Below are 15,990 nucleotides of genomic sequence, written 5' to 3' on the forward strand. Positions count from 1 at the left end.
CATAGGCTCAGGGTTAGAGTAATGTGGAGACTTGCAAGAGGTTCAGCTTGTTGGGCAAGCGAAAGGAAAAATTACTTCTTGTGTTTTATCAATGAAGGAAATTATAAATATGTTTGCCTTTTTTTTTGCTTTTTACAAGGCTGAATACCTGCAGGTTACAAAATTATAATTATTCAATATCAGAAATATGTTTAGCAATATATAAACCCCTTAACTAAATTTTACAATAATGCTTTCATTACCTATTAGTCAGTATAATCCACCCCTGCAACAAACCTGGTTTCAATTTGTCCTTAAGGAATGGAACCAAGTTGTACTCCTTCAGAACAAGCTCCCAGTCTAGATCCGGTACTGTAAGATTAGCAAGTGTTCCGAGACATTCTATAACAAATTCTTCAGCTTCATGGCTATTGATCTGAGCTGCCAGGTCCCCGACATAATCCTGAAAGAGAATAAAATATTCATGTTTTATTTTGTTTTGTCTCTGAAGAACCTGGATCTGCACAATTACATACAAAAAAATAAATTTAATACCACATGAAGAACTCTGTTGCATGCCAGAGTACATTGTAAGTTTAGTTTTCTAGCAGTTAATGAAATTTAAATGATCAATTTGTAATAAATACAATTTATCATTCAAGTTTTTTTTTTAAAAGCTGTAGTATTAGTGGGAATCCATGCTCAATATTCAAAGTCAAAAATACAGTCAAATTTAATGATGTTAAACATGAGATTTTTTTAAAAGTGATGTTTTTAAATGATACCACGACTGGTAAACATTAAAATATAGCATTATAGTAATTTAATCACAGCACCTATCACCTATCTGTTCACAGTGCCTGCCTGATACTCAGGTCTGCCTAGCTCAATTGGGTTACATTTTGTATTCCTAGTTGGGTAGTAACTAGCATTGACTGTACAAGCGTGAAGCATATTGCTTCAAATAGCAACTTGATATGCTAACATTCTTTCTTCATAACTCAGAATGCATTTTTCTATAATTTATCACAAAGATTAACATAACTTTTCAATATTGATTCATAAGTCGAAATGGAATTCTTGCATGGATACAAAATGAGGAGTAACAACAGGAAGGGAAAGAGATGTTCGTAACTCAGACAAGGTGTGAGCTAGGACCTGGAACTAAAGGAAGCTGCAGAGTAAGATGGGAAAAGAATTTCAGAATGAATCCATATATTGGGGAATAATTCATTCAATGCCAGTGAGGAATGGACAATAAGTATATGTCAACAAAATAGGATTTGATTTGGACAGCAGGATTCTGGGTCAGTTGGATATTGGTAGTGTTCAGAATGCTGCTATGGACAGTGTTACAGAAGCTGAGTCTGAAAGCATCAAGGCAAAGACAGAGATAACATTACATACATGAAAATTGATGCTTTGTGATAATCCAGGTGTTAGACTTGAAACTCAAACAGAACACACCAGCTACAAACAGTCATGTCCCCTCTTACATTTCATCTATGCCCTTGAGCTCAAAATTAATTTTGCATTGTAACTTGCTGATAATGGTGTGGAATAGGCAACAGGACAGTGAACAATGGGATCAACCCCAATGAACAATGGGATCAACAGTATATCTCCTTATCGATGAAATTTAAGGACTGAGCAAGAAAAAGAACTGAGAAGGAGGGTGAATTCAATGTGAAATCAGGGCAAAAAGAGAAATAGAAAGAGGGGAAAAAAAAAGATTTAATTGAGAAAGACAGACAGAAAGCAAAGTAAGGAACAACATCTAAAAATTTTAAATTTGATACTTCTGAAATCTTGATGATCAATTTTATCACCTGAAGGAATGAAATTTCAGTTTAAACGGTTCCCTCTCTGGATCAGAGAAGTTGATTGGCATTGCACTTACAACTATCACATCATTAAAAAGCTACTTATGTCATTAATCACCAGAGTTAACTTTCTGTGGCAAATTTAATGGAAAACTAATATGTAAATCCAGCACATTCTTAAAGCTTATAAAGTGGCTAAGAGTGAGATCCCATTTGTGCAAAGCTTACAGCGGAGCAGTGTAATTATCTAGCAAGCTCTGTAGATTTGCAACTCATGGTTTATCTCAACCTCCTGAATTTGCTGTCTGATTTGCACATCAACAATGGCATACGTTATTCACATGACAATTTTTTCCAGCAAGGTAAAACCAGATGCTTGAAAGATATTGGCCAGGATTTTCCAGCCCCGCTGTGGCAGGCCCAACCATGGGGGATGTGGCGGGCTGACCAAAAGTCCATTGACTTTCAATGGGATCAAAAGATCCCAGCAGCAAGCGGGGCTGTAAAATTCCAGTCATTGTATTAGATTCTGCAGTTACAAACAAGTCAGTCATCCAAAGTTAAGTTACCAAACTGGCAAAGTCCAATTTTTTGTTCAATTTCACTTAGACAACAATGTAGCATTAAAAATGAAAAAAAAAGCATAAAAGGCACAAATCTGCAGCCAAAGATATTGCCCCCCCCCTCCCCCAATCCTGAGTTTCTGCAATTTAGCAATGGCAATCCCAACAGTATAAAGAATGAAATAGGTCAAAAGACTATGGTATTCATCACAAATTCATTCATGGATAAACAGACAGTGGGTAACTCCTAAACAAAAACAGAATTACCTGGAAAAACTCAGCAGATCTGGCAGCATCGGCGGAGTAGAAAAGAGTTGACGTTTCGAGTCCTCGTGACCCTTCGTTCTGTCGAAGGGTCACGAGGACTCGAAACGTCAACTCTTTTCTTCTCCACCGATGCTGCCAGACCTGCTGAGTTTTTCCAGGTAATTCTGTTTTTGTTTTGGATTTCCAGCATCCGCAGTTTTTTCGTTTTTATATCAGTGGGTAACTCCTTTTGTTTTAACTTGGAAAGGACTGCTAATTGGGCTATTTAAGACTAAAGTACTGTTTGGGCCACAGATGGTACAAAGATAAATTGACGGAGAGAGTGGAAAAAATATTTAAGCATGGGACAGCAAAGAAGGAATGCATAATTTTTGTTTATTTATTTTCCAAATTAAGTATCCATTAATTCTTATCTAAGAGAAAGTCCACATATGGAATAAACGTGCTGACACAATAGCAATGGACAATTTTTAAAAATAGTTGGATATATTTTCGCTCCTAGAGGGTGTATGATAAATACTGCACAAGATATGGATCTAAAGATTAATAGATGGAGGTTTTAAATTAAAATGAGAATGGCAGGCAACAATACAGAGAGATAATAGAGTACTGCTCTTGAACGGGATAATTTGTGCTAATAAGACTTTGCCCAGCATTGGATTCCTAATATGTATCAATTATCGTTCTCATCAGAAAAACCTGAACATGGCAAAACTCAGGTTGGGCTGTGCTATTTGCAAATATAATCAATTGCTGCATCAGAGGATTTAGGGAAAAAACTAATTAACATAACCACTGCATACTTAAAGAGGATATAAAAAACCTACCACTTTCCTTTGCGTTTTCCTCAATCTGTGAAAAACAAATGTGTACAAACTAATGTATTGAGAGGACAAGTTTTGCTATAGTAGAGACTGGCCGAGTCTCATTTTCCCCAAACTATTGTAAGACACGTGTAGTAAGTAAGTGTAGTACATTATATTCAATTTGATAAATATTAAATCATTTTGAAGTTTAAAACCTTAAAATTTGGGGGATTTCTTGTCGTAAAAGGCACCTTATATCTTACCCAAAGGTGGGTAAGTACAAATATACACTGCTCTTTGCCACCTTCATCTCTACAATAGCACAATATAACCAGACAATATTTCTGGCTCAGGTTAATTATAAAGCATTACAGTCTGCCTGTTTTATGAAGTGGATTTTTTTTTGAACTGGTAGATGCTGACAACGGGATCATCCTTGTGTGACAGAGTGCTCCATTTTGAGAACAGTCCAGACAAGACACCTTCTTGGGAGTAGAATTAAGAGTGAACCATAGGATTCAATTTCATAACAGCCAAGGAAATGCAATCCGGAGAAACTATGTTCCCTCATTCTGAGGGGCTACACTCTCAAACCATAGATAGTATCTGATAATCAAGAATTTGAATCTTGTGCTCAAAGTGGATTCAAAACAACAGTATGAGAGAAGCAAGCATTACTAAATTTGTGCTTTTGTGAAAAAAAGCTCCCTGTAACAAATGGGGAGCCAGGTCAAGGCAATCATCAAGCGAATGAGTTAACCATATATAGGTGCCCCCCAAAAAAACATACTCCACAAGCACTCTCCTAAATACTCCAGGTAAATCACTCTACAGTGTTTACAATGAGATAAATCGCTCTACAGTACTTACAATGAATAAATGTTTGGTTAGACCTTCATGCTGAGAAACGTTCCTGATCATTTTCATCAATAGTGAATCCTTGAATTTGAAGGCTCGTTTCATTAGCATTTTCAAGCCATTTCCTAAAAGGTATAATGTTCAAAGTCAGCCATGTTGAGTCAATTTCCGCAGCAAAATAATATGGCTAGACATATACCCACGTGGCACTTCTGATTAACTATGTTTCATGTCAATTATTTAGTATTGTAAGTAAACAGGAATAACTACATCTCAAATCAAGGGACTATAAATGTTAATTCTATTGATTTAAAAATGAATGTTAGCAAAAATAGAAGCTAACATGGAAACTATTTAAAAACATGAAGTTTCTTGCAGTGGAATATCACATTTGTTTGTAAATGAAATTCCACACTGATTGTGTAACAGTATCAAAGTAGCAAGGATTACAAACACAGAAAACATACTGTGGAAGAACACATGGGACTCCAGATATGTTAAAATAATACTAACAAGGTATAGTTCAAGTTACCCACAGATTACTTGTTCAAAAGGGGTCTCATTACTGACGTCTGTACACTTATGCAGTACTATGACAGTGTTTCAATATGCTTAAATTTAACTTAAAGCAAAAGACGCCATAAATTCATAGAATGAAAGGTCACAACCAGTAAAAGAATTGCAAGTTTTGCAGCCTACAAATAATCTTTCTTCAAGGCTGTTTACAATTTTTGTGTTATTTGACCCCAAGGTGAGCTTCCTAACATATAACTCCACCATCACTATGACCACACAACTGCACCCTTAATCTTAGCGTATGTGCTGCTGAAACCCTCATCCATGTCTTGTTATTTTCAGACTTGACTATTCCAATGCACACCTGACAGGCCTCCTTGGTTCCACAAACTTGAGGTTCAAAATGCCCTAAACTTGCATCCAACACTTCTTTTGTCGATGATCTACATTGGCTCCCAATTAAACAATGCTTCTATATTAAAACCAGGTGACCAACAGTCCCCGATTTTCCAGAACTATCCCGGAATTTTCCCTCCTTCCCATGTCCTGGGAGTGGGCTTCCCAGGATAGCATTTATCCCAGATTTCTCTCCTATTGTCATTGTTTGATCATGGTAGGTGTCTGTGCATGCGCACAGTGCTGCTGCACTGGTGTAGTCCAGAACCAGCAGAGTGCGCACAGGCAGAGGAGATTAGTGGGATTAAAGCCTCTGCAAATTCTGTTTCTTTCCTTCTAGTTGAAATATTTGATCCTAGATAGCCCAACACAAACACGTTATTTAATTGCAAAAATTAGCATTATTGGCTAGCGAACTATATTAAACATGCTTATTTAGCACCATTAATAAATGATATTTTTATCTAAATAATTCACAATATGATCCATTCATGTCCTTCGTGGAGATACTTCAGATTCCTAACTTTGATTTGAATTAAAAGCGAAAAGAAAAGGGAGGTTACACTGAAAAACAGAGGAATTAAAATATAGTCTTTTTGCTCATTATTCAATTTGTCTCTGTCGCAAATTACATAGTTTTAATGAAAAAATAGATTTATTTTACTTTTTTTTCTGATGGAGTTACACAAGAGAAACAACCTACTACAAACCACAAGAAATGCTACCTACAACTGAAGGAGGTGTAAGATTTCAGTTTCTCATTTTTCAAATAAAACGTAAGTGACTTACAAATTACAAGTAACTCCCCAATATAAATTTTCTTGACAAATAGTTTTGTGGTTAAGATTTAACAATCTTAATTACAATATTGCAACAAAAACAAAAAACATCATCCTGTAACCCCTTTTGAATCAGGGGTTGTATAAGTACCTTGTACATATATTAGTAGAAGTACATGAAAAAGTATGTTGTTTTTTTGACAAAATTACTTATCATTTGTGACAGTCAAGACAAAAGAACTGGAAACATTCAATAGTCTTGCTTCCAAAAGGGGGAATTTTATAGAGGCGACAGGTGTCTCAACCACCCACTGGAGACCCAGCGAGAGACCCGCATTGCCTCCTTTGGAGAGGTCCTGCCAACTTACAAGCTAATCAGGCAACTAGCAGGCTATCGGCAAGTCTTCCATGGAATCAGTACCCTGTGGGCAGGAAGCCCACGGTCAATCAGAGACCAGCAGTCCTTTTAGTCAGCAGCGCCGCCAGGGAGATGGTGGTTGCTGCAGGAATACACCCACCAGAAGTCCATGGTGTGCTCCTCATGTGGTGACAGGCCTGCCTACCACTGTTTAATACCAGCGACAGTGGTATTAAACTGCCCACTTAAGAGCTTCAACTGTCAGCAGGTTAGGAAGGCTGTCCATAGGTCTTCCTGTCACAGACTTAATTCGGGTGAAGGCAAAAAAGTGGCGAGTCCCCACCCACTAACATCTTACGCAATTAAATGCCCGCCCTAACTCCAAACTCACTACTAGGAAGAGCACAAAATACTGCCCAAAACGTGCAATCAATCAAGCATCGGTGTGTTTCTGAACTTCAAGCATTTAAGAAAGTAGATTGAAAGGGTTTACAAGCTGCTAGCAAATGTAAAATCTGTTAACCTGCACCTTATCAACTAAACTGACTCGAAGAGTTATCCACAAGCTATCTTACAATAAGTAAGACCTTCCATATCACAAATTTAAAATATTCCAAGCTATTGAAAGGCGTGGACAACTTACACTCCAGTCACCCAAAATCCCATAATGCACAGCATGCTACTTAAAAAGGATATAACACTAAAATGTGAATTCAAAAAATAATGCTACAGTTAAAGTCATTACCAGACTGAGCATTGCAGCCAGAAATACCAAAGTGATTCTGCTGGTTGAGTCACAGGGAAAGTTACTCCCCTCCTTGTCTGCAAACATTCAGTATTTTAATGGCATACATGGGGACATTTACATTTTCAACATGGTTAAAAAAAAAGCCTTGCTTTAGTGTGAAAAATGCTTACGAATACTGATGGTGTTTCTTAGTATGACTGTCCTGATAACATACTATTATGGTATGGTAATAGTATACCCTGTGACATGGCAGGGAAGAATACTCTTGATTAAGACCCAAACCACTGTATCCCAAGAGTCAGCTTGGGGCCTGAATTCAGTTACATTGTCATTTCAACATTGGATATTGTAAACTTATTCACTGTAACACAAAAGGATAAGTATAATTGCACCCTTAATCTATTTGTATCTGTTATCACCTATTTTTTAAAAGTCACAATTATAAATAAAAGGTGCTAGATGTATAAATTAAATCTAAGGTTCCACTCTGTCTGAACTGGATATAAAAGTTAGGATTCTACTACATTTTAGATATCAGATAAATCTTACCTTCGCAGATCAGTTGCGCATTTCTCTTGTTAGAAGCTAGGTTGATACAAAAGGATATTAATTCCATATCAATGTGCTCCTCTGCACATTCAAATAACATCTTCATTAACTGTTAACAGAATAGCACACAAATACATCAGTTCCTGCAATTGCTCTTCAATGTTCAAAAACTACTGCATCCTTCCTCCACAATATATTCACAGCTGTACTTTATTTCATGGCTTTAAAAATGTGAAGAAATACAATTTGCATCATCTTTTCAAGTGAATTGCAAATATCCAACCCACTCTTGAACTGTAAAATATTTTACACGATGTTTGATAGCTATTTGCTGGTAACTTTAACCTAACCAACCCAGTGGGGAAACTGACTAGATCGGATTGGCTGGCATTTTAAAACTGCCTGATATTATATTCTATTAATTTCAATGGAAATTACAATGGCGAGGGGGCAGTGCAAAACGGACAGCCAATCCAGTTTCCCGACAAGCAAGTTAAAATTTCCTTCTGGAATCTCAAATAGTTGAAAATTTAAATATGAGAAAGGTAATAAAGTTTCACTCTTAATAAAACCATGGCTTAAAATTGCAAGCACCCCTTTTCAAAAAGGCTATAAGGAAGAAAGCCACATAAGAGCAAGAAGGTCCTTTTTGTGAGGTTATAGGATGGTGACGTGACATAGGCCAGCTCGACTGCCTGAATCATTTCCTTCAAGTCCAGTCAATAAACTTAGTATGATGTTGAGCCACACAGACCAGAAGTCTAAGTTCAACACCAGATTATTGCCAAGTGAAAGGATCTCCACCACAACAGGCTGCTGGAAATGACAGTAGCATCTTTTGTTTTTCCTGCTTCCTAATGCAATCAGGATTTCCAATACTAATTGGAGTCCAGTGGCACCGGTTGCAAAGTGTACACTTATGGAAGTTGAGCGAGGTATGATGAGCCACGGCAATGAAGCCTTCCATTGTCAACCAGCCTGGCAATACATGCTGCCTGGACTCATCTGTGAAAAACTGCGCAAGATCCTGCCAGTGTCAGAGAAGTCACACGCTAGCAAAAATCAGAGCCTTGAGTGGTGGGGGGGGAAGAGAATAAGGATAAGAAGAGAAAATTTTTTAAAATGCTGCATAATTAAGTTAGAAAAATTAAGAGCAGATAGAGTAACTTAGTAAAGCTTAATTCACAATTCCGAACAAATTATTTTTGATGCAAAGGTTGACTGCCTGATCATCTACTTTGTAATATAAGTCCATTCCAACACCAAATGGTGTGTACTGTTGCTTCAATCTACAACTGAGGTCAAATATGATAGTGCACTATTTATTCTTCAGTAATTGCTGCAAATCCAAGTCTGCAGCTGAAGTGTAAATATGGTTTCAAAACTTCACGGATTATTCCTATATTAAGAGCTTCCTATTCACTACACTAACAGTTGATTATCACCCAAAGTATACCTCTTTTAAGTGTGCTTATTCTTGCCAGTCACTTTTTTTTAAACAGGAAAGTAGTTAGATGTTGAATCTATAGTGAAGAAGCGATGGTATTCCGTCAGACAATTCCCATATTGAGTATCAGATACCATAGTCCCAGGCTGAAATCACTGTGTCTAGACTCTCTGGCACCTGACTTCACTTATTTACCAGCAACCAGAGGCCTACTCTGCACTTCCCACATCCACACACCTTCCCCTCCAACATCTTTGAATGATTACAGCAAAAAACTTGCTTTCCTCTAGAATCACTATCCTGACCAATGACTCCCAAACTCACTGTTTGAAACCAATCAAGCAGCTTATGAAATTCTGCAGATAATGACTTCAAAGAGCAAAGGGCACTGTATGAAAAGACCCTTAGCAGCATTCCATTAGTGCGAGAAAAAGGAGAGATCAAAGGAAACCTATCAAAACAATGGCCTTTATAAAGATTGGAAAGCCAAGGCAGCAGAATGTTGTTCCATGACACAACTACTTTTAAACTGCATCATTACAACGCTATGTAAGCATCTATTTTAATTGGTTCTAATAAATAAATACCTGCAATTCTGTGCAGCTGTGGTCAACGTTAAGAAAATTAATAGCAATTCCAATATGCTAAAATCCTCATCCATGTCTTTATTACCTCTAGATATGGCTATTTGAATAGTTTCCTGGGTAATCTCCCATCTTCCACATTCCATAAACTTTAGCTCATTCATAGCTCTATTACCTGTATCTTAACTTGCACTCACACTCTCATTCACCCATCACCTGTGCTCGTTGACTTACATTGGCTTGATGCCACTCTGGAATTCCCTCAATAAACCTGTCTGCCTCTCTGCCTTTGCTCCTTTAAGATGCTCCTAAAAGTGCAAGTTATTGTTGTATGCATACCATTATAGACAAAGCCAACCCATTACATGATATGCAAATTATGTATAACAACACAAGCTTGCATTTATATAGTGTTTTTACAGTTCTCTGAGCGTTTTAACTTTGTGCCAATCTCCTGCCTTTTCCTCGTATCCCTGCACATTGTTTCTATTTAAATAATCATCCAATGCCCCCTTGAATGCCTCAGTTGAACCAACTCCACCACATTGCCATGCAGTGCATTCCAAACCCTAACAACTCATTATGTGAAAAGGCTTTTTCTCACTTCGCATCTGCTTCTTTTGCAAAACGCTTTAAAACTGTGCCCTTTGATTCTTGAACCATTTACGAGTGGGAACAGTTTCTCCCTATCTACTCTATCCAGACCCCTCAACATTTTGAACATCTCCAGCAAATCTCCTCTTAGCCTTCTCCTCTCCAAGGAAAACAATCCCAACTTCGCCCATCTTTCCTCATAATTGAAGTGTCTCATCTCTGGAACAATTCTCAAAAACCTCTTCTGCACTCTCTCTAATGCGTTCACATCCTTCTTATAGTATGGTACCCAGAACTGTACACAGTACTGCAGCTGAGGTCTAACCAGTGTCCTAAAAAAGTTCATCATAACCTCCCTGCTCTTGTATTCTATGCCCCTATTGATGAAGCCTAGAATACTGTATGCTTTACAAACAGCTCTCTCTACCTGCCCTGCCACCTTTACTGAATTATGTACATACACGCCCAGGTCTCTCTGCTCCTGCACACCCTTTAAGATAGGACCCTTTATTTCATACTGTCTCTCCATGTTCTTTGTATCAAAGTGCATCACCTTACACTTCTCCACATCGAATTTTATCTGCCACCTATCTGCCCACTCCAACAATGTCTCAATGTCCTTTTAAAGTTCTACACTGTGCTCCTCACAGTTTACAATTCTCTCAAGTTTTGTGTCATCGACAAACCTTGAAATTGTCTCTTGCACACCAAGATCTAGATCATTTACTTATATCAGGAAAAGCATGGGTCCCAATGTCAACCTCTAGGGAACTCCACTACAAACCTTCTTCCAGCCCAGAAAATACCCCATTAACCATTAACTCTCTGTTTCCTTTCCCTCAGCCAATTTTGTATCCATGTTGCTACCGTCCCTTTTATTCCATGACCTATAACTTTCCTCAAATCTGTTGTGCGGCACTCTACTGAATGCCTTTTGGAAGTCCATATACACCACATCATTGGCCTTGCTCTCATCAACCAACTCTGTTACCTCTTCAAAAAACTCCAGCAAGTTAGTTGGACACAATTTTCCTTTAACAAATCCATGCTGACTCTTCAGAATCAATCCACGTTTTTCTATGTGACTATTAATTCTATCCCAAATAACTGTTTCTAGAAGTTTCCCCACCACCAAAGTTGAACTGACTGGTCTGTAATTGCAGGACAGATCTTTACAACCTTTTTTGAACAAGGGCATAATATTCGCAATTCTCCAGTCCTCCAGCACCTCCCCTGAATCCAGGGAATATTGAAAGATTATTGCCAGTGCCTCTGCAATTTCCACTCTCACTCCCTTCAATATTCTTGGGTGCATCTCATTTGGTCCCGGTGCCTTATCAACTTAAAATAATGACAGCTTATCCAATACCTTCCCCTTATCAACTTTAAATCCTTCTAGTGACTGAGTTTCTTCCTCTGTCGCCATGGCCTGGGCAGCATCTGCCTCATAGGTAAAGACAGATGCAAAGTATTCATTTAACACCTCAGCCATGCCTCTTGCCTCTACGTGTAAATCCCCTTTTTTGGTCCCGAATCGGCCCTACTCCTCCTTTTACCATCTTTTTACTTTTGATGTGCTTATAGGATACTTTGGGATTTCCTTTTACATTAGCTGCCAGTCTATTTTCATTATCCCTCTTTGCTTCTCATATTTGCTTTTTCACATCCCTTCTGAACCACCCCTTGTACTCAGCTTGGTTCTCAATTGTATTTGCTACTTGACACCTATTGTAAGCACACTTTTTCTTCTTTACCTTAGTTTCCATCTCCTTTGTCATCCAGGGAGCTCTGGATTTGTTTATCCTAAGCTTCCCTTTTGAGGGAACAAACTTTGACTGCCCAAACCATCTCCTCTTTGAAGGTAGCTCATTTTTCAGCTACTGTTTTTCCCACCAACCTTTAGTTCTAGTCTATCTGGCCCAGGTCTGTTCTTGCCCCACTGTAGTCCACTCTCTGCCAGTTGATTATTCTTACTCTGGGCTGACCAATATTATTTTCCACCGTCATCCTAAACCTTATGATACAATGATCATTGTCCCCTAAATGTTCCCCCACTGTCACTTGATCTACTTGGCCCACCTCATTCCCAAGGACCAGGTCTAGCAGTGCCTCCTTTCTTTTGGACTGGACACATACTGCTGTAGGAAATTCTCCTGAACACTATCTAGGAACGTTTGTCCCTCAGCGCCCCTTACACTACCACTATCCCAGTCTATATACGGCTAACTAAAGTCCCCCATTATAACTACTCTATGATGTTTACACCTCTTTTTCCTTGCAGATTTGTTCCTCTATATCCTTCCCAATAGCTGGTGGTCTATATGTTACACTGAGCAATGTAATTGCACCCTTCTTATTCCTTATTCCTTAAATCAAAGGGAATCAGACGGAAACTCTCCACTGGTTGTTATCATACGTAGCATAAAGGAAGAGGGTTGTGGTTGTTGGAAGCCAATCATCTCAGCTCTAGAACATCGCTACAGGGGTTCCTCTGGATAGTGTCCTCGGACCAACCATCTTCAATTGTTTTACCAATGAAGGTCAGGCAGAAGAGGGGAAGTTCACTGTCGACTTCTAAGTGTTCAATACCACTTGCAACTTCTCAGATACTGAAGCAGTCTGGGATTGCACGCAGCAAGACCCAACAACATTCAGGCTTGGGCTGATAAGTGGGAGTAACGTTCATGACACACAAGTGCCAGGCAATGACCATCACCCCTTGTTATTCGACAGCATTACCATTACTGAATTCCCCTCTATCAACATCCTCGGGGTTACCATTGACCAGAAACTGAACTGGACTAGCCAAATAAATACTGCGATTACAAGAGCAGGAAATTCTGAGGCAAGTAAATCACCTCTCAACTCCCGAAAGCCCATCTACAAGGAACAAGTTAGGAATGTGATGCAATAATTTCCACTTGCCTGGATGAGGGCAGCTCCAACAAAACTCAAGAAAATCGACACCATTCAGGACAAAGCAGCATGCTTCATTGGCATCCTATCCATCGCCGTTGTACAGTGGCAGCAGTGTGTATTATCAACAAGACGCACTGCAGAAGCTTACCAAGTTTCCTTCAGCAGCACATTCCAAACCCATGGCCTCTGCTACCTGGAAGGACAAGGGCAGCAGATGCATGGGAACACCACCACCTCCAAGCTCACCCCAAACCACACACTATCCTGTCTTGGAACTATATCGCCGTTCCTATATTGTTACTGGGTCAAAATCTTGGAACTCACTCCCTTACAGCACTGCGGGTATGCCTACACAACATGGACTGCAGCAGTTCCAGAAGGTGGCTCGTCACCAGCTACTCAAAGGTAATTAGGGATGGGTAATAAATATTGGTCTTGCCAGCACACTCTCATCCCACGAATGAATAAAGAATATCTAGATTCAAATGGTGAATTGCAATTTGCTTGCATTATAGAGGGCAATCAACTGCATTGAAGTGTAACACAGCATCTTCCAGACAGAACTAGAAATTGGGAAATTAAAATTTCAAGAAAAAAGGTGCGCTCACACCATCCCTTTGAGAAGTGACAGTTTACTGCAGGGATTGAATATAAAATCGAACAAAATTAGTTTTAAATCATGAAATGAAACTTATAAGCTTGTGATGTTAATAGTTACACTCGGACTAGTTGTTTAACAGCACAAATGGCTGACATACTTCTGGGTGTACATAGACCTGTTGGTTTCAAAATGCTTGTTTTACTGTTTGTAGTGAATCCTTCAGCATCCTGGAACATTTAGGCCCCAAATTCCAATTAATTTTAATAACGTGCATGACCAGGTACAATAGAATACAGGTTTTACAGCACTATTGAAGACTGCAGCTCCATTGCTCTTGACACAGTAGCCACCCTGAACAGTGAAATGCAAAATCTGTATGTTCGTGTCCACTTGTGAACTTCACATTTGTGAATGGTTGGGGAGTGGTCTTAAGATCAGAAAGATTCAAACTAGATTCCTCAGGATTCTTTGGGAAGTTCTATGCAGTACCTTAAAAATGCAAATTTGGAAGAATATATAGGATTCATATCATTAATTATGTATCCTCCTCCCAACCATCGCAATTACTGTAAAGAAGGGCTGGGTGATGACAGCCTTCTCGTGGCTCACCCTTCAAGCAGATTCTTGAACTCTCAAATCCATAACTAATGTCGTCAAAACAGCAAATGAACACCCCTTACGAGCCTCCTGGCCAACAAAGCAAAACTAAAAATCAAAGCGATCACAACAACCCCTCTCAATGCCAAGCATTCCGAAGATTGGACCCTGTCAACTGAATATTGAAAGTCTCTCATGGGCCAAATGTGACTACCTGGAAAAGTTGCTGAGGATAAATAACATTGATGTTCTTTGGTTACAGGAATTTGTTATGATCCCCAGCTAGACCCCCAAATTGTTGGTAAGATCCGGTTAGGGACCAATAACATTTTGTTCAAAGTAGGCAGAGCTTGAGATTCAAAACACTTACTAAGTGAATAAAGCTACAAAATTCCATGGTTTTTGTATAAACAAAAATAAACTTTGCTATTCAAGGTCAGAAAGATAAAACAATTTACAATATATATCCTGTATTCTAACTTTCAGGGTTAATATAAAGTGCTTGTGAATTAACAGGCAAACTGGTCGAACACACCATAATGCACAATAAATAACATATACGACAAAGACAGAGTCCATGGATTTCTCAACAACCCACCCAGACGTCAGTAACACTGAGTCAACCAATCTCACTGAAACTCTGTCACTTTCACAAGAGATTCCAGTCTTCGCTTTTGAAAGTCTAACCTTGGAATTCTCTCCAAAAGTCGCTCCAACTTGGAAGGCATCAATAACGGCCCACCTTGCAGGGTTTCAATCTCATCTCTCGAGGTTCTGTTCCCATGGATTCCCAAGCATACATTCAAGCACCAACTCACAAGGACAATTTCAGATCTTCGGCTGAGCCAAGCAGAACACTACTTCTCCAAAGGGATATCTTTGCCCCAACGGCTCACAGCACAGAGTCACTAACCTTCACTGCCTTCTTAGATCTTCAGGGCTCTTCCTGAGCCCTCTTCAATTTCGAGCTTCCCATGAGCCCTCCTCACTTAAAGTCTGCTACTTGCTGCTCTTTTTTTAAGAGCCTTTTTTCTCTGCTCCTCCCTTTTTTTTTAAACTTACTTGGGACCTTTTCTTGTCCCTGCCCCTCTCTTGCATTCTTTTGGGACCTCTCCCTGTACCCTCTCCCTTCAGGACCAAGGAGGAGTGGTCTTGAGATCAGAAAGATTCAAACTGGATTCCTCAGATTCTTTCAAAATTTCTACGCATTATCTTATCCCCTCTCCCTATTCCCTGCCTGGGACACTTCTCAATGGCACTCCTGGTCACCTAACCTGGGTTTTCGCACCATTTCCTTGTGCACAAGCACACTGAGCTTAAAAAAAACCCTGTCGGGGTTCCCCATTGTTATCATTTGAATCATAGCCCCATTCCATATGGTGACATTTGTTTGATTAGGCCATTCTTCGTTGGGGGTTTTATAGACGTTGGTAACTGTCAGCTCACCAATCTTTCTAGCTGTTGTGGAAGTAGCTCTATGTTTTGTGCTTGAAATTGTAATATAGTAATTTCATTTTTCACATCATTGTCAGGCCATTTTTTGCATGCTGTAAGGTTGTGGCAGGTTTAGCCAGCAGCAGCCACAGAACTACTTGAAAAATGGCAG

At 39.1% G+C, this 15,990-nt stretch overlaps 1 protein-coding gene across 3 annotated transcripts in view; it reads right to left on the minus strand.

Annotated features, from left to right (window-relative positions):
* Positions 1-15,990, minus strand: part of kifap3a (kinesin-associated protein 3a) — a 230,844-nt gene that overhangs the window by 108,384 nt on the left and 106,470 nt on the right. For all 3 annotated transcript variants that reach the window (XM_041208146.1, XM_041208144.1, XM_041208145.1), the window contains 3 exons: positions 7,643-7,751; positions 4,309-4,421; positions 277-442 (listed from right to left, as the gene is read on the minus strand). In XM_041208146.1, coding sequence (XP_041064080.1) covers positions 277-442; positions 4,309-4,421; positions 7,643-7,751 — 388 coding nt within the window. The remainder of the gene's footprint in view (positions 1-276; positions 443-4,308; positions 4,422-7,642; positions 7,752-15,990) is intronic.

Source organism: Carcharodon carcharias, chromosome 16 (genome assembly GCF_017639515.1).
Source record: "Carcharodon carcharias isolate sCarCar2 chromosome 16, sCarCar2.pri, whole genome shotgun sequence".
Lineage (NCBI taxonomy): Eukaryota > Metazoa > Chordata > Chondrichthyes > Lamniformes > Lamnidae > Carcharodon > Carcharodon carcharias.